Genomic DNA, 22,213 nt, shown 5'->3' with positions numbered 1-22,213 from the left:
CAAGCGCGTTGAGCATGACGCCGCTAGCAAAGTTTCTTGCGAGGCTGCTGTATGACTTGACCACGTGAGTGGCTGCAAGGCTGAGTGGCTGAAGCTAAGTGATTGGCCGCGGGTCCGCCGCTACAGAAGCCGGTACATTGGAGGGGCTTTGACAGTGGTCAATGCTTGACAGATCGACAGCTGCTGCGCCACACGGTTGTCGAGCCACCACAGCGGAGGGTCTAAACAACCCCACCAAGCATTACAACGAGGTGAGGGGTGGGTAGGAGGAGCATGTCTTGTTGATAAGTGACCGACACCCAACAAAAACTGGTCATCAAGTACACAACGGCTCCCAGCTCGTCTTTTCAACCTTTCTCTCCATATTCTCTCAATACCGCACTGTACCCACCCTCAAAATGACCAACCTTCCTCCTGTCTACATCGTTTCTGCCGCCAGAACCCCCGTCGGTTCTTTCTTGGGGTACGAATGAATCAACCCACTGAGACAAGCTGTCTTGACCGCTTCAAACAAGAAGGCTAACATATTTTCTCCTCTCCCAGGTCTCTGTCTAGCCTCAGTGCCACTCAATTAGGTGCACATGCCATCAAGGGTACGTGAATGTCTTATCTCAATTCCAGGTCGAGACACGGGCCAAACCAATACTTACTCCTCCACAGCTGCCGTCGAGCGAGTCCCCCAGATCAAGCCCGAGGATGTCGAAGAGGTTTTCTACGGCAATGTCCTGTCCGCCAAGTACGTCGAAAAGAGTCCCTGAAAATAAAAAAATAAGCATAACTCCGCGCAGGTTCTGACTTGAAGACTAGTCTTGGACAGGCTCCGGCGCGCCAATGTGCTCTCGGAGCTGGCCTTTCGCAGGGCGTTGCTGCCACGACCGTCAACAAGGTCTGCGCCTCGGGCATGAAGGCTATCATTCTCGGCGCCCAGACCATTATCACTGGTAACGCCGACATCGTTGTCGCTGGTGGCACCGAGTCCATGACGAACACCCCTCACTACCTCCCCGTCCTTCGTAACGGTGCCAAGTACGGCGACCAAACCCTCGTCGACGGTGTCCTCAAGGATGGCCTGACTGATGCCTACGGCAAGAAGGAGCACATGGGCATGGCCGCCGAGCTTTGTGCCAAGGAGCACGACATCACCCGTGAGCAGCAGGACGAATACGCCATCGGCACCTACAAGAAGGCTCAGGCCGCCACCGAAGCTGGCGTCTTCTCCCAGGAGATCGCCCCCATCGAGGTCTCCGGGGGCCGTGGCAAGCCTAACATCAAGGTCGACCGCGACGACGAGGTCAAGAACCTCAACGTTGACAAGCTCAAGGCCATACGCCCGGCTTTCATCCCCAACGGTGGCACTGTCACCGCTCCCAACGCCGCTCCCCTCAACGACGGCGCTGCCGCTGTCGTCCTTATGTCCGAGGCCAAGGTCAAGGAGCTCGGTGTTACCCCCATTGCCAAGATCCGCGGCTGGGCCGACGCCGCACGTGAGCCGGAGCGCTTCACCATTGCTCCTGCTTTGGCCATCCCCAAGGCCATCAAGCACGCCGGTCTCACCGAGAAGGATGTCGACTTTTACGAGATCAACGAGGCTTTCTCCGTCGTTGCCCTTGCCAACATCAAGTTGTTGAACCTTAACCCTGAGACGGTCAACGTCTTTGGTGGCTCCGTCGCCATCGGACACCCTCTGGGATGCTCCGGTGCTCGCATTGTCACCACCCTCTCGACCGTCCTTCGTGAGAAGAAGGCCAAGATTGGTGTTGCCGGTATTTGCAACGGTGGCGGCGGTGCGTCCGCCATTGTCATTGAGAGCCTGCAATAAAGCAAGCAGAGCAATTAAAAACCAACCCCTCTAAACCTACGCCATCTCGAAGGTCTTAGTTCATGCAGCCTGGCTCAAGTAATTGACTCAGGCTGCCGCATGGGGGCCGTGGCCTGGTAAAGCGCGCACTGCCAGTGTCGTGCCGCCTGGGATATTGCACTATTTTTGGGCCCTTTTCTGTAGAGATTCGACGCAAAGGAAGAGCATAAATTTCGCTATAACATCGCCCGGCGCTGCGGGCTCACTCACCTCCCCCCAAAAAGCCAGTATACCACTTTTTAGATATAGCGCAATGGGCGGTCATTGCGGATCCTTCTTAATATTACGAATAAGACGAAGTAATCTTGTTCCCTGTTCCCACTTTGGAGCCTGCCGTTTTTTGCGTCTTTTTCTGTCCATCTCTCTCAGGCAAATCAGTTCTGGATTAGATGGCCTGATAGAACCCCACCCACGTTGCATCTCGTTCATGACTACCTAGTCTTCACAACCTTCACTGGTGTTTAGCATATGTGGCTGCGCTCCAATGCCGCGATATCGGCCTTCTGTGGTGGATCTCAAGGTGGCCAGTGATCAATCACATGGGCCTGCCGCCACTCGGAATCAGTCAACCACAACGCGTCGGAGACCGAGCTGTTTAAGTTGCAATGCTTTTTCTTCTGTGCGTATACATAACTATTGTACACTTGCGAAAATCAAGCTCGGAGAATGAAACAAATCGAAGGAACGCACCCCGAGACGATTAAGCGCGAAAGCAAGCCGCTGCACACTTCTAGATGAGGACCCCTTGTCGGTTTCCTCTCTGTGCGTCACACCAAAAACAAAGTTGAAATCGAAAAAGGAAATGAAGCAACGCCGAGCCCATTCCACGCCATCCCATGCCAACCCGTCCCACGTTTTACCAAGTGTGGTCAGGGTATCAAGAGACAAACCCACGTAAGTTGATGGGTAACATGGCAGCCATGCCGCTCTGCACCGCTATGCCGCCTGGTATCTTCGTAATGTGAACTCTCAGTCTTCGTCACCCCTGTGTCCATCCCGCCAATGCCACTGCCGTCATCGCGTGAACCTTGGGGCTAGTATGATCCCTGAGTAACAACGTACGCCGCCGAGCGCAGTCTCACTCTCCGGTGTCCATTGCGTCCCCAACATCGGAAGAAGGGACTGTACCCTCCTTCAACCATTTCGACCAGCCCTCGTTTAACTTCTGGACATCGGCCTGGTTCATGCCCTTCATCCAAGGACTGTTGAAGACAAACTTCTCACGGAGCTTGGTGTCGCGCTTGTTGCTTGCGTTCTTGAGTCTCTCGAGGTGTCGTTCGCGGCTTTCCTTGTCGTTGGGAACGTTGTCGTAGACGAAGTATTCGGACGTGCCGGCCTTCCATACCATCTTGCTAGAATTGAGGCAAATGCTGATGGAAAGATCTTCGTCAAAAGAGATAGGTTTTGGAATCTGGCTATCCTCAAACTTCTCGTCGCTAGAGGGAAGGTTGCGTGCCAGAACTGTCTTCTGAAGCTTATGGCGAGGCACACCTTCTGTTGGCTCCACTTGGATAAATGAGGAGATATAGTATTGCCAACGGTCCTTAGCCTTCATCTCATCCATGTAGAACGTTGTATCTTCGCGCTGCAGCCAACGGACTGCGGCTTCAGACTTTTGTGGAAACTACACGATTAGATGTCAGATGTGTTAGTTGAGTGGAGTGATCTCTACTTGGACTTACCCAGCATATAACGAACATCTCGCCGTCCTTGACGCACTTCTCTGCATACTTTCGAGCAGCAATCTCAGCTTGGTAATTCGTCTCCTCCTTCTCACGGCTGTGAAGGTATTGCTGAATGAGATCAGGAGTCTTCTCCTTTGCGTCAGTGCTACTACAAGTGAGAGCGAGACGGCATAGAGTCTTGAGAAGGTCCTGAATGGTGTACAGCTTCCAACCGCTCTTCAAGTAGTAGTGACGAAGAACATCTTGATACCGAACCTCGTCGATATCACCAGTGATATATTCCTCAACGAGCTCAAGCGTCTTTGGCCAGAACGTTGAAGGATCGTCATTCGGGCCAAAGTAGTTCAGGGTGTTGTCGGCCAAGCCGATATCCTTCGCTGGACGTGGTCGGTTGACACGATTAATCTCTTCAATAACACTTTCTTTGCTCTCCTTGACATCCCTCAGGCGTGTGTAGACCGTCTGAAACACGTTGAAGAAGACGAAAATCGTCTGGTTGCAGAAGAAGTTGTACCAGGGTCGGGAGAAGAACCCGTCGGCCTTCAGTTCGCCATCAGCAGTCAGAAGGGCATCGTCCCCCGTCGTAACAATAGGTTGTGGCACGATTGGCATCCAGCGTTCGTTTGACACATCAGGCCCAGCACCATCTTCTGGGGCATCGGGCATCTCCTCTTCGTTGGCCGAGCCCACTTCGGGAGTTGTCTCTTTGCTGCCGGATGCTGCGCTTCCCTCCTTGTGCGCACGAGGCTTAGAACCATTGCGACCAGGGTCAAGTACACCACGGAGCAGATCGCCTCTTCTGCCAGTACGACGACTACGGCCGTTGGTAAGCTCGGTTGGGACAGTCTCTTCGGCGTCATCTTCTTCTGATACATCCTGAAGCCTAGGCAAGCGTCCATCAATCTCCTCCTCAGGAATATCAAAGAATGCGGGGATGAATGTCTCGAAGAAGTCGGAAATGCGTTCTTTCTCTGGGACGCTGTGCTGACCGCTGCTAACAGTGTAGAGCATCATCAGACGAAGCAATTCAACGACAACCTTCTTGTCGGAGAAGTCCCAGACCAATTGATGGCGTGGAGCCTTGCCTTTCAAGCTGCGCTGGCGCCTCTGTTCCTCCGCCTTCGTCTTGATAACATCGACGAGATGTTTAGCCGAGAGGGTCCTCTTGTCGTTCTGCTTGACAAGAATACCCATGTGATCGAGACTCTTGAGATGCATATGTTCGACTTGAGCATGCCATACCTTCTCCCATTCACGCTGAGAGAAGCGCCATTCCTCGTCCTTCTGTTTCATACGGGTCAGAACAATTGGAACCACGTTCAACGGATTCGTGAACAGGTCGTTGACAACTTCGGGGCCCTTGTCGCCATAAATCTTCTTGCAGACACGCTTGAAGACTGACGTGCTGTGCCCAGCCAAGGCTTGGGGCATCTGAAAGTGCTCTCTTTCCAGTGGCGACATAACGCTGATTTGCTGGGCCACAGGTTCCAAGAGCTGGATGCACTTAAGGTTCGCCTCAATATTGAAGTCGTAATCGTGGCGTTCTTCTTCAATGCGGTGCAAACCTTCCTCAAATCCATTCTTACGATGGGCGACGAAGCCCGAGTCTTCGGAGGCCCAAGTCGGATGTGAGGCCCAGTCGTCGTTCAGAACAGAGTTGCACAACTCATCACGACCGCTGCAAGGCTTGAGGCGTTCCTGAGAGATAGTTAGAGGTGAAGGGTAGTGGAAATAGGTCAGACGTACCCTCTTTGGTAGCAAACGGTAGCTAGGGCCGTAGCCTCGGCAGTTACTCAAGGACACTTTACCGCTAGGCGGAGCAGGTCGGTTATCGACAACGTCCTCATGAGGCTCGTATTTGAGGAACGCCTTCCAGAAGCCCATCAGTTCAGGATTGGCGGCGAAGAAAACACTGCCCTTGTGGAAGACCGTGTTCCGGTCAATGATCGACTGACTGAACAGATTGCAGACTTTGAGAAATTCGTTGAATGCGGTCTTGTTGCTGAGATACTTCTTGACCTTCTCGAAGAATGCGATCTCGTCTGAGTTAGTCGTAGAAGCAGTTGGAGGCCCCAAAGGCTCCGGCAGAATCGGTGTTAAAGTTGGTTCAACCGCAGAAGCATCAGAGGTTATTGCCTTGTTATGCGCCAACTTCGTCCGCTTGTTATTCGCGCCAGCAGGGGGCGGCGCACCAGGAGCAGCTCTGTTAACTGGAGGGGCGGTCTCAACAACAGCTGGGACAGGGATGGGTGTTTGCTTGTCCGTCCGAGGTCGCTTCTTGCTGTTCTCTTTGGAGGCACTGGGGGGTGCAAAGCTACCAAGAGGGGGCATCTTCTGACCGCTCATACTAGGCTGAGGGGTCTGGTTCGGGCCAGGACCAGGAGGAAGCTCGTCGCTTGGTCGTCCAGGCGTGCCCTTTCCTTGTCCAGCGGATTCAGGCAAGAACTGCTTAAAATCTTCAAGTAAATCGGGTGCTGTGTGGAACAGAGTTGTAACCTGAGCGTAGACGTCTTGTATCGGTTTTTGTTCTCGCTGATAAGTCTGGAGAATTTCAAGGAATTGTTTATAAATCTCAGGCTTATCCTGAAAGCGGTTCTGCGGCGTGGTTAGTGTGCGAGGCCTCGGCCTTGGGAAGGAAATGACAAAAAGGAACCTAGATAGACTGACCTTGATTTTGTTCACGTAACTAATTGCATGGTTGAATTCAACAGGACCACGGCGTTCCATATTTGCTTGCTGCTGCTGGTTGGCAGTACCGTTGACATTTGCGGGTCCCGTAACCGGAGTTGGCGTATGCGCGTTGCGAGGCGGCTGCTGCCCATTGTTCACATGAGCTGCACCCTGCAGAGGAGGACCACGTTGCTGGGCCGCCCCTTGAGCTTCGAAAGCCGCAGCTAGATTCTGGGCAGCAGGTCCAAATGACCCGGGGCCATTCTGCACAGGCGTGCTAAAGTTGGCTTCGGGGCTCTCGATGCTGTGCTGGGGCTGCTGAGGAGGTGGCGGCTGCTGTTGCTGCTGCTGCCAGTTATTTCCGCGCTGCGGGAAGAGAGGTTGCGAAGCACCACCGGGATGCGCGTGGGCATCGACTTGTGTGCCTCTACCCGCGATGGATTGAACGGTGGTGCCCATTGGCGTTGTAACTCTGATGGTGTTCGGATCATTACCAGCGCCGCATTCGATTCGGTAGCCAGGTGGCAGGAAGGTGTTGAAGCCTTGGATCAGGTTGGGATGGCCAGCAAAGAGCTCCGAGACGCGGTTAATAACCCCGGGAGTATCGATGCTGTTATGGTCAGCCGTGCCAACCAGGCGACGAATAGAGCACCTACGCTTGGCTCTTGAAATCTTTCATAATGTCAAGAAAGCGGTTATACACATCGGGTTGGTCGTGAAACTGTACTTTAACTTGGTCCAGATAGGTCAAAGCATCCTGACATTTATAATTAGCCCTGCTCTCAAATTTAACAATGATCAAACTTGGTCCCAAGCTTTACAGTGACCATGTCCGCCTTCTCCATCATGGCTGCTGTCGCGTGTGGTTTGTGGACTTCGAGCAAGTCGACGAATTACGCATTGTTTTTTTTTTTGGGGGGGGGGGGGTGGGGGGGGGGGGGGGGGGTATAATGAGGGATGACGAAGGAGAAGTGCAAATGGACACGGAGGGATTGAAAACAGAGTGTTCACGCGGCGCGGCGCTGCATCCTGCCTGGGAGACCTGCGCCGATACGACGCACCAGCCCACACTGGTTTCCACTTTGAATGGCCAAGCCACAAGCAAGAGAGTCGCCAAACGGCCATTTCGTTACGCGAAACTTGTGATACAAGATTGCAACTTACGTTCAAAATCGGTTGCTGGCCATGGGCAATGCCGCCTTGCGCTTGTTGCTGCGTCTGGCCCTGGCCACCAGCAGCGCCAGCGGTACCACTGCCACTACTCCCACCACCACCACCGTATAGCCCTTGTTGCATCGGTTGCTGGCCGTCGCGCTGTTGCAACGGGCCTCCGAACACAGGGGGGCCACCGCTGGCAGCGCCGAGAGAATTGCTAGGTGGAACGGTCGTATGCGGGATCGGCGCGAACATCTGGTGCTGGGCATTCGGGTTATTCGGTCCGCCGTGCTGCGGAGGTCTGCTGTTATCCGGTTGAAGGGGGCCGCCAAAGTTTGCGCCAGGCCCTGATGGAGCACCAAGGGGCATTGGGGGACCAGAGGACCCTGAGCCATGGTTCGCGAGAAGGCCGCCAGGGCTGTGGATAGCGCCCATCGCGCGAGATGCGACAGGTTGGTGTATGGGGATCGAACCGGCGTTGCTGTGATGAGGTGGTCCAGGAGGATAGCCTTCGCGGCGACGCCTATCGGCCTGCTCTTGTTCGCGTCGCTCCATTTCGTCGGCTTCCTGGACGAGACGGCGACGATTCTCGGCCTCGCGCTCGTAAGCGTCGGCCTCGTCAGCGGGTTTACCGCTCATCATCCTTAGATCGATCGTCCTCTACCGATCGGATGTCAGCGGCGGGCACGTAGGAGAGGTACGAGTAGGGAGGGGCTGTTGTGGGAGCTTGCGCACTGAAGAACCTGATGGGGGGCTGGATCTTCAACCGCGCAAGGTTTGCGTCGGCCGCCGGTTCGCAGAGAGAAAGAGATAGGAGAAAGACCAAGAACTTACAGACTGATGCTACAGAAGATATAAAGTCTACATGAGGATGAAACGACTGATTCCCAAGATGCGGTGTTGAAGGCCTACAAGGTCGTCCTGTAGGGAAAATTCGTGGTTTACGAGCTGAGTAGCCAGCTGCTCAAGCCCCTTCCTGGCTGGTTCAGATGAGAGACAAGCGCGGAAGAAGCCGGGTCACGTGGAGATAAGATTGTTATCAGCCAAGATCCGGTTCCTAGGTACAGCAATAAGGATGGCCAATCAAAAGCTACAGTAGGTGGTTGCGACAGTGGGCTTTGATGACGCACTGTGAAGTGACCTCGAGCTATTAATGGATCCCCCTCTTTGACTCTTCGTTGGGTTATCATTATTGCTGTGACCAGACTTTTGACTTAGTACTGTAGGTAGTTCCGAGATGGCGTAAATGCACATTCTATATGATGTCTGGATCGCTTTATGAGTATAGTGAACTTTGTCTATAAGGATTTTCCCTGCTCTATGGCTAATCGCTTCAAGGCTATATATTATATTGAATTGCGTGCTGTCCAAATGACTGATAGAAGGTGGAAATGGTCTGCACCAGCCATATGTTCTATGGCAAGCTTCAAACTGATACAGCAGGTTTGCATGAAAATCAAACCCATCCTCTTTCTAGGTTGAGACGACCACACTAGCTAGCGACCTATGGAAAAATCTTAAAGATCATGGTATGATGTTGCGAAGAAACTTGGAGATGTTCATTTAGTGCTGCCCAAGTATTCGTGCACTGTCTGTCTCATCCTTCATCCACTCGTCCCCAAGCCAACCCTGCAGGCATTCGTTGCCAACCCGAAGATCTAAACATAGTTGCGGACCTCCTTGATAATCCACTAGGTACACGAGTTAGCCAACAATTTGGTAGGGCATGCTTATGGGGGGGGTTAGTGGTGCATGGACAACTCACGACTTCACCGTTGGCGACAGTGCTGGCGACATTGACAACCTCAATATCGCCAGGCTGGATCTAAGTGTGTGTCCCGTCAGTTTCGGCCTACAAGCATCAAATAAATAATAATAAAAAGCCTCGGTATGAAACCCACAAACTTGGTCCCATGCTTGTTCTCCCACCAAATGTCCCGATCGTCACCCATCGTCTTGGCCTTCTCGTTCTCGGGCCAGGGGCTCATAGCGACCATGTGTGCCTCGACAAACCGCTGGATATTCTTCTGGGCTCTATCCCGACCATCATCACCCTCGTACACGTTCTCCCCGAGTTTCTGGTAGTCCTTTGGGTCTTCCCACGGCTTTCGGGGCAACTTCTCGACAGCAGAGTTAAGCGGCGCCAGCACGGTGGTGTTGCGCGCCTGGTCATCGAGGCGGCGGGAGGCCGATTCGACGTCGCGCGTGAAGCCAGCGAAGACGTTGATGCTCCGGTCACGGCCCATAACGTCGGAGAGCCTTACGCCGTCTTGAGCCGGCGGCGGCTGGGAGTCGGATGGGTCTGATGGTGGCATGTCCACGAGGGGTTTCTGGCGGAAGAAGTGCGGGGCGTAGGTACCGGAGCGTTCTACGGGGAGCGTTCTCAGTTGCGCCGTTACCACGGAGCAGGCAAGAAGAAGTAAAAGGGCGGCGGGCCGCTTCATGTTAGCTTCTGTCTCGAAAGGTTTCCGTGTGCGTCAAAATCAGTGTTCCTGCCGGCTGCATCTCACGAAGGCAGTGCGCTAGGCTTGTGAACCACCAGCTCAGACTATCATGGGCATGATGCGGTTCTGCGGCTCCGAACTCCCCACAGAACCTGATTTTTTCAATGATATCGGGACCTTGATTGGCCATTCACGTACATGAATGACATCATCCCTGCTTCAACAATACACAGCGCAAGCGTACTTTGTATACCTACCTACCGTGACATGTAATAATGGCACATTGTGTGGTGAGCCAGACTTATTACATGTCACTGTAGTAGCCGCCTCCGCCGACAGTGGTTTTATGTACTGCCTACACAAAAATTGTTAAACAGAACACGAAACTGGAGCTGCACGCCGCCTCTCGATACACGATACCCCTCGGTTTGGAAACATGAGCGTTCCTTGAGGAGACGATGACGCTTTATCAATTGATTGAGCTTAGCTTATCGCATTCCGGATGGTCGCCGGGGCACACCGTAGACGTCCGCAATGTCTCTGGGCCTTCTGGGCCCTTTGGAGCCTTTTGTCTCGTAGGAACGCACATTTGTGGAGAAGGTAAATCTCCACAAGGATATTTGGTCGGGTTATCGGTTCTGGGGGTTTGCAGGCAGACAGACCGGCGCAGGTGAAGAGGAGCGCTCGGGAATTATTGCTGTATTGGAAACGGGGCATTTTGAGATCCCCCAACATAAACAGCTGTCGACAGCACCAACATGGACATCAACATCCTCAGGAACCAACCAGTTCTCATGAATCATGAAAGGTTGAACTGAGACGAATTCGACTGGGCGGGTGGCAAGCCGAGTGCTTTACCGTCAGCGGAAGTGCACCTGACCTGCCCAGAATGCCCGCACAGCCCGCGCTTTTTGACGCCCAAGATCCCCTATCACATGCAAGTGCATACTGGTTTACACCGGCCCGCCCAGCCTCTAAACATACGCCAGAAGGTTCCCCCACGATTGGACATGGCCTTGCGCGGAGGATAGAATTCTTCACGAGTGCGCTGCGGAGGAGGAAGGCTAGAATGGGACGCTATGGTCGGCCCAGCAGCGACGAAAAGAGGGGACGGCAATGCAGTGAGAGATCCTCGGTCAGGTGCTAAAAGTTCCGGGCCGGGCATCATATGACCTGCTGGTAGGCATTCGCCGCGCATCCGTGTGGGGAGACGGAGTTAGTCGAGACAGGTGGGCGAGGCGTGGTGTGAGTGGATGAGACTTGTGAAGAAAAGACACTTCGTTTCGCCAGGTTGCTCGAGCAGCCACAGCCTCAGATGCAGGTGCACAGGCTAGAGGATCTGAAGAAGGGTTTTGGAACATGTCCCATGGATGGTGCTTATGCCCGTGAAGATTCATCCATCACCTGGCATTACCCGTCGACGTTCGACACGAGGCCTCTACCGGTAGACTAGCTCAAATCTCGTCCACGTCTGTGGGGAGGGGCAACAAGAGGGATCAACGTCTGGTGTTGAGAGGTGGGCGGGATACCTTAAGCTTCGGACGGGACGAGAGGCACCCGTGACCAAAGTGACCTTCACATGTCAAAAAAGACGACGACGTGTGGTCCAAGGAACGGCCTGAAACTGTCCCCCAAAAATCTTCGGAAGCTTTTTTTTTTCCGCGACAGCACGCTGCCTTGCTGGGTATGTACACTACTTCCAATTGCCTCGTGAAAGTCCACAGTTGGAGCTAGCAAGTTGCCATCTTCCCTGCCATCCCTTCTCTAGCCTTGGGTTGAACGGCTTCACGACTGACAGACTAGGTAACTCTCCCTCCAATGCGGACTCTCCTGTTTGACAAGCAGCAAGCAATTACATAGTAGAGTAGCCCAGCAGCAGCAGCAGCTGGAGAGCCACCCGATTAGCCGCACCCCACAATTCCCCCAGTTTTGTAATGTCGCGGTCCACTACCCCCAAGTCCATCTCGGCCAGAATTACTGCGAGAGGACAGTGGAGGGGGGCCTGGTCGCCCCAATTGCTAGAGCTTCTACTGATACATAGTAAGGTTATAAAAAGAATCCCCTCACGAATCGGTCACAATTACCTGTCGCGTCGTCTCGGTACAAGGCGAGGTCTGTTGACTCTTCATAGTCATTATGATTTTCTGTTGATCTCTATTTGCTACTGCAACTGGGAGGATAAAGAAAAACACAGAAACAGCAGACAACATTCTTGGTGAATTAGTTTCCCCACAATCGCCCCCAAGCAGCGCAGCCCGCTAGGGGCACTCCAGGCTTTACCTAGGTACCTACGTAGGTAGGTACTCAAGTGCCCATTGTTCCCGCCCCCTTTGTGTCCCTCCACTCTGTTGCCACCGCTTGACCAAAAGCCTCGATCTTACTGGTTTATCCGCAATGGGCGACGCCAGCTCTCCCCTCCGAGTCCCCCAAATGCATCCCCAGGGCCCCAGACTAACTACCTAGTCTCCCCCAGCCCTCTCCTACCCCGACCCCTCCCCCCCCAAATTCAGCCCAAAACCGACTAGTATGGCGGGCGGTTCAGTCGTGTCGTCCCATGAAAGTCTCCAATGCTAACCCGCCCCCCCCTGCTTCCTCCGCAGTGCTTCGACCTCGGCTCACGAGTCGCCGTGTCAGCGCGACGGGCTCTGTACTGCTACACCTACCGACCCCCCCCCCCCCCCCCCCCCCAAGAAGTACCAGAACCAGCATTCGGCCCCAAACCGATACCTCGTGCCCGTCCTTTGTGCCGTCTTCCTCGGCGTAGCAACAACGAAGGGACGCCTCTCTTCTCGGATTTCTTCTTAAAACCTCTCCATCTAAACTCTCCTCCTCCCCCACAACCTTCTCTTCCCCCCATCCATCCTCTTCGTTTGTACTCCATACCTGTCCTCCGGAGCGCATCAGCACACATTAACCAAAATGGCACCAAGAGTTATCGTCGTCGGCGGTGGTCGTAAGTTGCCCTCTCAATCCCGCCTGCCCCTCGCGGCTCAATGTCGGTCGCCTCGTCTCGCCCTTCACATGCTAATCCGCGACACCAGTGTCCGGCTTGAGTGCTGCCCATACCATCTACCTCGCTGGAGGCAACGTTGTTGTCCTCGACAAGCAGGGTAAGTGTTTCTCGGTCCCTCATGTCTTTTGCCTGTCGCGAAGCTGACGACTTGTCGCATAGGCTTCTTCGGTGGCAACTCCACAAAGGCCACCTCCGGCATCAACGGTGCCTTGACCCGGACGCAGGTCGACACCGGCATCGCCGACAGCGTCAAGCAGTTCTACGATGACACCTTGAAGTCTGCGCGTGACAAGGCTCGTCCCGACCTCATCAAGGTCCTTACCTACAAGTCCGCCGCCGCCGTTGAGTGGCTTCAAGATGTTTTCAACCTGGACCTCACCCTCGTCTCGCGGTTAGGGTAAGTCGATTACTGAACTCCTTGCTCTCACACGATCCGCCCTCTAACAGCCCCTCTAGAGGTCACTCCCAACCCCGTACCCACCGTGGACACGATGCCAAGTTCCCCGGTATGGCCATCACCTACGCTCTGATGCAGAGACTTGAGGAGCTCGCCGAGACTGAGCCCGGTCGTGTCGAGATCATCAAGAAGGCCCGCGTCACCGGCCTGAACAAGGACGGCAACACCATCACCGGAGTTACATACGAGTTCAACGGAGAGGAGCAGAAGCTTGATGGTCCCGTCATCCTCGCCACCGGTGGTTACGCCGCCGACTTCAGCGAGACCTCCTTGCTCAAGAAGCACCGTCCTGATACCTACGGCCTCGCCACCACTAACGGCACCCACGCCACTGGTGACGGCCAGAAGATGGTCATGGCCATCGGCGGTAACGGTATTGACATGGACAAGGTCCAGGTCCACCCAACTGGCTTGGTCGACCCCAAGGACCCCGGCTCCAAGTGGAAGTTTTTGGCTGCTGAGGCCCTCCGTGGTGAGGGTGGTCTTCTGCTTAACGCTGACGGCGACCGCTTCTGCGACGAGCTTGGCCACCGTGACTACGTCTCGGGTATGATGTGGAAGGAGAAGGAGAAGAACAAGTTCCCCATCAGGCTTGTCCTCAACTCCAAGGCTTCCAAGGTCCTTGACTTCCACACTCGCCACTACTCTGGCCGCGGCCTGATGAAGAAGATGACCGGCGCCGAGCTGGCCAAGGAGATCGGTTGCAAGCCCGAGCACCTCCAAAAGACCTTCACCACCTACAACGCCATCGCCGAAGGCAAGCAAAAGGACCCCTGGGGCAAGAAGTTCTTCCACAACCTTCCCTTCGACATCAAGGACGATTTCCACGTCGCACTGATGGAGCCTGTTCTCCACTTCACCATGGGTGGTATTGAGATCAACGACAAGGCCCAAGTCCTCAACAGTGAGAAGAAGCCCTTCGACGGTCTGTTTGCCTGCGGTGAGCTTGCCGGTGGTGTCCACGGTGCCAACCGTCTCGGTGGTTCTTCCCTTCTCGGATGTGTCGTTTATGGCCGTGTGGCTGGTGACACTGCCAGCAACTACCTCTTCCAGCAAGCCCTCAGCGGCGCCGGAGGCGCTGCGTCTCGTCTTGGTCAGATCTCCCTGCACATAGACCCCACGCAGCCCGGTCGTGTTACGATCGACTGGAACAACGCCGTCGGCGCTGGCGGCCAGGATATCCCTGCCCAGCAGACCACCTCGGCCGCTGGCCCCACACCCGTCAAGGACGGCCAGAAGGCGTCCAAGCCCAACAACCCCAAGGAATTCACGGTTCCCGAGAAGGAGTTCACTATGGAGGAAGTTGCCAAGCACAACACCAAGGAGGACCTGTGGGTCGTTGTCAAGGGTGTTGTAATGGACCTGTCCAACTGGCTCGAAGAGCACCCTGGTGGCCCCCAGGCTATCATGAACTTCATGGGCCGTGACGCTACCGAGGAGTTTGAGATGCTGCACGACGACGAGGTTATCCCCAAGTACGCACCACAGCAGGTTATTGGCCGCGTCAAGGGCCAGACGCCAAGTTTGGAGATTTAGGCTGTAGGATGATCTATGACGCGGGCACGATGGAACTTGGCTTGGGTAAAACAGTGATAACCGGAGTAATGGGTGTGCATTGGCGCACTTTCGAATTTGGGCATTTTCTTCATAAGTCGACACTATCTTGGGATTGGGCTCATAGATACGTGTTATATTTCTTGGATCCAATGGACCTCCACCTATCTCTGTTCACATGCAAATTCCCTTCTACATCGTGCATATCGCAGCCAAGGCTCTCCCCCTTGAGCAATCGGCCTGCGTTACTGTGCATATTCCGGGGTCCCCGCTGGCGATCGCACCCACTCACAGCTTACCACGTCCCCTGACTAACATGCCAACATTCAAACGTATGAGTCGCTAAAACAAGAAAGGTTCAGCAGAGTCTCACCCGCATCGCTGGCGGCAAGCCCAAGATGTGGGTTTCCGAACATAGTGAAAGCTTGGGGTATCAGGGAGTGAGTTGTGCTAGGATACTAGAGACGAAGTCGAGAGTATGGGAGAATCCAGACTCTTGGCTCTGGGGAATATTGGCAGGAGGTGGCAAGCGAGAGGTTGAGGGATCGGACGATGCTCCGGTTGGCATGTTTACACCTACAAATGCTGAAAGATAGCCTCGTTTGCCGCTCTTGGCCTTAACCACCGGAAACTATCTGATTGAGAGAGAGGTTACATGGCATGAGTTTAATGTGGGGGGGTGAAATAGAAGAATGCAATTCGGTCAGCCGCAAACGAACCTTGGGGCGAAAGTGCGCCGAGCTGATGGAGTCTTCAGAAGAGGAGTAGGGTTGTTCATCTTGAATATAGTATGGGTGAATATGTCTAAGCCTGGGCAGACCTTCTCGTCAAGTAGACAGATTCGCGCGTCACGTAGTACGATCCGCAGGTGGTATGTAAATACGTTGGTGACCGGCGGTCGTGGCATCTAGAGGCCACAAATTGAGCCTCGCGAACCATGGTTCGCCACATATCGAGTCTCTGACGCGGAAAGGGTTGAACAATTCGCTTACATAGTAGCAGACGATACGAATCATAGTTCGCCAGGACCGTGGGCCCTTTATGGTTGCTCTTGTTTCTCGCACGCATGCTTTTGGAGGCTTCCGCAAACATGGCATGCATATTTCATGACAGAAAACAACCCAAATAAGCATTCAACGTAGCAATTTTTCACATGAAATCACTTTTGTAGTTAAAGATGCTTGGGACGATCCTGCTGGTGTGTCTGATAGGACCTTTGTGAACACGCCACTCGTTGCCGCTGGCTTCCCCCCTCCCGACCAAATCCATCATTTGGGTACCACCTTCTACAGGTCCCTTGGAAACCTCGAACCCAACCTTTATCATGGTACACCGAAGTATGATAGAAAATTGTGCAAGATCTTCAATCGCTACCAATATAGTAAGTTCGTGGAGATGGCAATCCGAAACTATGTATATATATATATCTCTCTCGGCTGGCATGTCGATGTCGGGGAAAACCATGTCGAGTACACTGGACTTACAGGCAAACTCCTACGCTGGAAGCAGACACTTCAAACTGTGTGTGAACCTAGGGCCTTTACTGATAATGTGCTACATCAAGCAGTATTATTGCTCCTCTTGCAGTGCTCTCAACCGCGTCCGCCTGACACACTGCGACCCCGTCATGGAGCGCCGCCTCGTCCCGAACAGGACGATGTTCGTAGACGTCATCACTAATCTTTGCTGGTCCCCTATGGAAGGCTGCAAGGGGCTCGTCTTTAATAAGCACCTTGGCGTCAACAACTGCATAGAAAGAGACAGAATCAGACACCGGGAGCGACGTGGGCCCACTAGCCAAGACGACGACGACGACGACGATCTGCCTTGAGATCAAGACTTCGATACCGATCACTGCAGTGGTTTCGAATCCTCAGAGAGGCTCTATCGTCACTGATCAAGTTGGGGATCTTGATCGACTTGTGTTCTCTATGGTCACAGACAGGGAAGGGCTACTGCTTATTCTAGCCGGCGAAGTTTGGAAAAACCCCAAGTGCCACCTTCCCCGGAACGAATCCAACGGCAGAAGTCAAAATGGGATGGCCAGAAGACTGAAACAGCATTGCAGTCTGTGCTTTGATAACCTCACTGGCCTCTCCATAACAAGGCATGTAAATGGCCGATGGTTTGTTGGTCGAAAGTCGAACTATACACGAACGATGCAGGTTGCTGTTGGAAGAAGCTCTGGGAGGCGGCATTATGTTTGTTACCTGGGGATAGAATCAAGATACGTGGAAAAGAACCCACGTTAGCAGGAGGTGGGAGATAGGAAGAGGGAAACATACAGAGAAAACCCCAAAGGACTATATACTGTAGCTGGCAGGAAGCTCAAGGTCTAGGACTCTACATCAACCCATTGAGATCTTTGGTAGACTAAATCGGCCACACCTCAAGTCATAGTGCCTCCTCTAAGAGATAGAAACCTTCAGCGGGTGACGGCGTACGCTTGATCATAAGATGTCCTGCCAAGGTGTATCAGAAGCCGCCCCGGGGTGAATCGCAACATTTTACCCTCGAACAGTCTCCCGCCACATGGCTCTCTGCACCTGGAACAACCCCATGGTACACCAGTCTGTATCGTGACACACTCGGCTCAGGTCCTCCCGCCGCGGAACCAAGAATAGCACCCAAACTTCCTTCCATGAGTACCACGTCGAAGCCCGCATTGGTGTACTCCCTGGCCATCAGCTGCAACGATCAATGTCTCAAGAAGAGCGAGCATACAAAAGCAGAGACCCGCATCCTCCTATGCCGGGCACGACAACTGAGGCCGGAGCGCAGCGGATATCACCATGTCCACATCGCGGAACGGCACACATCGCACTCCTCATCTTGCTCCCCGAGATAAAGAATGGCGTCTTCTACACCCTCCTGCCTTTCCCCCACCCGTCCACGGGGACGGTGCTGAACGCATCTATCGCCGCTGGAACTGTACGCTTGTGACGCCTTACGGGCCATATCAAAAGCCTCCTGGTAGATATCCGTCGGCTGTGTCCTTTTCGGCTAACTAGTTTCAAGTGTTTCCTGTGCAATGGCTATGCATGACAGACTCTTGACACTTGGGCGATCCGTCAACATACCCAAAGAACAGCTGGATAGTTCCCAAGCTGGCCGATTGTAGGACGATCACGATGTGTATGCCGCCTGAGGGAGGGTTGCTCACGGCTGTGCTGTGGCAACAGGGCTGGAGTTCAGGAAGATGCGAGATCCAGAGATGGAATCGGTTGCACAGGACGGCGCAGCTGCTATCGAACAACTGCGCCATATGTCTAGTTAACAGGTAATATGCATTCCTTTACATATCGGCCATCCATGCCCACCAGAGGCATAAAGGCGCGTATCTCCACTGTCATCGTCGTCGTCAGTCGCAATGTACCGATCAACCTCGCCCACAAGCTCAAAACACACCACGACATCAGTTGGCCAATGAGTCTCTTGGCCCGCGACCAGGCGCTACAACCAGCAGCCAAAGAAGGGCGCCAAGCGCGCCTGTTCTGCTAATGTTGACAGCGGAGAAGGGGCTGAGGGGAGTGCACACACACGCAGAGCCGACCCAGAAATCCCGCGGGGCGGCTGGTGGCACCTTTCCCCCATTCTCACTCCATGCAGGGTCCGTTTGTGCAGAGGCCTGAGGTTAGCCTGGTGTTCGCTTTCAAGGTTCCGCGCAGCGGCCCACGTCGGTGCCGTCGATCTCTGCATGCCGATCCCGAAATCAGATCACTGTCCAAATGCCATACCTAGTGTATACAGCCAGGACTTATCGGCGGGAACCAACCCATCATTGTGCGCATCCGCTCCGCCCTCCATTTAGACCCCGGAGATAACCTCGTGTTGACCTCGTATAGAGAGCTGACCGACCGCTACGGGTATCCTGCAGCTTGAAGGGTTGTCCCTCGGAGTGCTGTCCAGGCCAAGAAGCCCTTTCCCATGCTTCTAACAACATAATGACCGGGGCTCCTGACGTAAAATGAGCCAAAGTTGGTGCGGGTGAGTAGGTATGCTGTCAAGCAAACAACCTACTCGAGAGATACTAGGAAAAGCAGTGGTGTGTCAAAAAGTGACCGCCCTACGGGATGCCGTCCCCCTTCGCCTGCATGCAAAGCAGCATCTACCAGCAGGACGAGCTTCCGTAAAAATCATCGGTGCTTGTATCATACATTGAAAAGAGTTATGTGTTCGCAGTGGCGTAATCTGGTGCACCTTCTCGCTTACCCGTAAGCGGGATCAGCCTATACTAGATATCTATAATGTGACAGTCACTCAACCTATTGAAACTGAGGTGACTGAGTGCTATACTTCGAAATCTAGGCCACCACAAGATGATTGTTGTCCATCAGGGAGTTGTTTTCCCCCTCTTTTTCTTTGAAGGACATTTCGTTTTCCTAACGGGGAACAGGAGCCTAGACTTCAGAGGTTAAGGAAGCCCGTGCAAAGGAGCCAATGTCGATAGAGGTACTCAGAATAGATAGAAATCCAAACACTGGACGAAGCAGCAACGCAATCCATCCCGACATTGCGACAAGAAGAAACCCGCCTTGTTAATTCAAATAGGAAAGTGACTATCGATGCTGGGCTTGGTATACACAACTGTGCGGCAGGGGGGGGTGACTAATTAGGTACTAGTGTAATTTACGCACCCAAGTTGTCGAGACCTGTGGCACTGCAATACTTGCAGGAATGGCGAACGCCCGAAACCAACGCAGACATGATCTGGAATGTGACTTCAAACAGCTCCTAAGCCACCACCTCGTCGTCCAAGTGCATGTCTCAGCTGTAGGTTTGGATTCAGCCTCCGCATGTAAGAGGAAACCTTAGAGCCGAGAGATGACGGGTGCCAATAGTTGTAGAGACGGTAGCGTTGAGACGGGTAGAACGGAACCAAACCAACTTTGCTGAAAGAAATGATGATGGAGCAGGAGCGAGAAAAGTTGTGCTGTGCACCTGCAGCGTCATTGGGTGAGGTCGCGAGTTGAGTGCGTTGTACTCCGTATAGACTACCTAGTACGGAGTACTGGGTTCGGATAAGGAGGATCTCTGAATGGACAGAGTCTAAGAAATACAACCGGCAGAAGAAGGATGCAGTGGCCAATGTAACAGACTTGCCAGCCAGCGCACCGGCTGAACTGAAAGGTAGTCAAACAATAGTCATTAGAAAAAATGCAAGTTGCTTCCAGCCGAACATGTAGTGTAGGTGAGGAGAAGACGATGGCGCGTTGCAAGTGTAGAGGCAGCGCTAGTAGCGCCACGTACCTTGGGGTTGGAGAAGGAGCGTCGGCTTGCCGGTCCAGGCCATGACCTAGGTACCTAGGTGCTCCGTATACCTTGAGGTACTTGTCTGCTTATGGCAGGCGGTAGGCGGAGTTTCCCCGCAATATGCCTGCGCTAGTGGAGGCCATTTGCCAATCCCTTGTCCGCCACCCCTGCCGCCCGGCTGTTGTCGGATGACTGGGGGGGTCACACTGTGCCTTACCACAAGTCCGCGAGCTGGGTTGGTGGTATGTGATTGGGAATCGGCTCGGGAACACAGTGCCTTGTGCCCCCTCCCATGCTCTGATTAAGTTTCCCCAACTAGGGCCAACACCATGTGTGCCGACTTCAACGGCCGTGCTGGCAGGATAAGGTTGCAACCGCCTGTCGCCGACATGAAGTGTGCGAGATGGTTCACCGTGATGCTCACATGCCGCGCCTCTTCGCTGAGGTCGATAGCATCGACATTGACGGGTCATGCAAAAACACATGTAGGCGACAAACACAGGGCGTCGGGCGAATGCCCCGTCCGGTTTGGTCTCACCATGTTCAGTCCACAGCAGGCCGTCAAAGATGCGTCTGTACCTCGCAACGCTTCTCCCAAAGTTACAAGACTGACTTGGCCTGCTCACTCATAGTATTGTGGCTTGCAGGCCACATGCTGCACGGTTACCATGCACCCGGCCTACTTTGCCTTAACCCAGCACCTGCTGCATCTTGCAACTTGGCAGAAGCCATGAGACGGCCGGACAGTTGGTGGCTTGATTAAGACGGGTGAGCTCAACCGCTCAACGTTACCGTAGGTACAGTGCCGGAAAATGAGAGCTAATTGTCTGCCGGCTCGCCTGCCCCGACATGATTGTCTTCCAGTGAAAGACGAGGGAACCAAGGCCAAGGACTCGATTCCGAGGACATGAGAAGGAGCGTTATTGACTCGGCAGGATGCATACAGTGCTGCACTGTCCTGTCCGTACCTTGCCTGGCCTGACATTTGTCGACTTTGGACGCGTTCCTCACACTCGGGACACACTGGGCTACCGTCCGCACTCGTCAGTTTCGTAAGCCACTAGTAGGTAGGCTAGCTGAATATAGCTAGGGAATTACCAGTAGAAGCTAGTGTATAAGCACCGCACTAAGCTGCAGATAGCAGGCGGTCAACCCACCCATACCAGCCTTGCACCTAAACCTCCTGCTAACGTATGCAGCACGTGACTAGTCCCTACTTCTGATCTCTGTTTCTGCCGTAACGCTAGCTGCTTCTCAACGGCCGCTATACCCTTTACTGTTAGCCTGATCGCTAGTGGTTTACGAAACTGACGAGTGCGGACGGTAGTCAGATCAGGCCAGACGACCCCCAGGTGTGCTTCTGCATCTCTGAACTGTATTGTAATTGCAACCCTCAAGTCTGTGTCCTCCCCCTCATTCCCGACCGTGAGTTTCTTCCACGTGCAGCTGGGGCAGGCAGACAGGACAAGGATGGTGATCAGACATTCGACCGAACCTTTCATTCATCAGCCCAACCAAAAGGTCGGGTCACAAAGGAGCAACTGTAGCTACTCGTGTTGTCAGCAATCCATCTACCTGTATTCGTACCAAAACCCTTTACGAAGCACCTCCGCCTACCGTCCACAGAGACTGTTCATGGGACGGCAGAACAGAGGATTGGCAGCGAAAACGCAGTACAAAACGCCCTCGTCCGTGCTCAGGTTAGTATACACTAGGTACATGGCTGCACATTCCTTCCCGCCATTTTTACGTCAAGGAGGGAACAAAGACTGATCTACTATGCCTCGATTGAGTATAGCGTTGTAGAGAAGGTACAGTATGTGACTGGCGAGCTGAGCATGACCAGATGCTCCCAAGAAAGAAATGAGCCAATCATGGCCTCAGCCACAAGTCCCGGGGGGGGGGGGGGGGGGGGGGCACTTGTATAGTAGGTAAAGTAATACAGAGCCGGTACTCACCGCACAGGAGCGAGGCCTGAAGAGAGGACTGCACTGCATGATTGAACTTGTTCCTTCTCTTCCTCCTTCTGTTTCTGCCCCTGCCACTCCTACTGCTGCCGACCGCTCCTGCTTCTGTTCTTCTTCTAGGGGGTAAGTGGTTTCCTGACAGCAAAAGCAGCACAGT

At 53.8% G+C, this 22,213-nt stretch overlaps 4 protein-coding genes across 4 annotated transcripts; 2 read left to right on the top strand and 2 right to left on the bottom strand.

Annotated features, from left to right (window-relative positions):
• Positions 1-398: 398 nt before the first annotated feature.
• On the top strand, positions 399-1,819 carry GLRG_00657 (acetyl-CoA acetyltransferase; the record flags this gene model as incomplete). The annotated part of the gene is made up of 4 exons (XM_008091342.1): positions 399-463; positions 544-593; positions 661-736; positions 808-1,819. 4 exons carry the CDS (start codon positions 399-401, stop codon positions 1,817-1,819), a joined length of 1,203 nt encoding a protein of 400 aa, XP_008089533.1.
• A 1,117-nt stretch (positions 1,820-2,936) lies between these two features.
• GLRG_00656 (histone deacetylase interacting) lies at positions 2,937-8,010 on the bottom strand (the record flags this gene model as incomplete). Its single annotated transcript, XM_008091341.1, has 6 exons — positions 2,937-3,482; positions 3,541-5,241; positions 5,290-6,138; positions 6,211-6,823; positions 6,870-6,970; positions 7,378-8,010. The coding sequence occupies 6 exons, from the start codon at positions 8,008-8,010 to the stop codon at positions 2,937-2,939; spliced, it is 4,443 nt and encodes a 1,480-aa protein (XP_008089532.1).
• Positions 8,011-9,026: 1,016 nt separating this feature from the next.
• Positions 9,027-9,812, bottom strand: GLRG_00655 (uncharacterized protein; the record flags this gene model as incomplete). Its single annotated transcript, XM_008091340.1, has 3 exons — positions 9,027-9,059; positions 9,134-9,193; positions 9,270-9,812. 3 exons carry the CDS (start codon positions 9,810-9,812, stop codon positions 9,027-9,029), a joined length of 636 nt encoding a protein of 211 aa, XP_008089531.1.
• A 2,919-nt stretch (positions 9,813-12,731) lies between these two features.
• On the top strand, positions 12,732-14,818 carry GLRG_00654 (flavocytochrome c; the record flags this gene model as incomplete). Its single annotated transcript, XM_008091339.1, has 4 exons — positions 12,732-12,765; positions 12,854-12,922; positions 12,985-13,222; positions 13,282-14,818. 4 exons carry the CDS (start codon positions 12,732-12,734, stop codon positions 14,816-14,818), a joined length of 1,878 nt encoding a protein of 625 aa, XP_008089530.1.
• Between the last annotated feature and the right edge of the window lie 7,395 nt (positions 14,819-22,213).

Source organism: Colletotrichum graminicola (assembly GCF_000149035.1).
Source record: "Colletotrichum graminicola M1.001 genomic scaffold supercont1.2, whole genome shotgun sequence".
NCBI lineage: Eukaryota > Fungi > Ascomycota > Sordariomycetes > Glomerellales > Glomerellaceae > Colletotrichum > Colletotrichum graminicola.
This window is presented reverse-complemented; position numbering and strand designations above follow the sequence as displayed.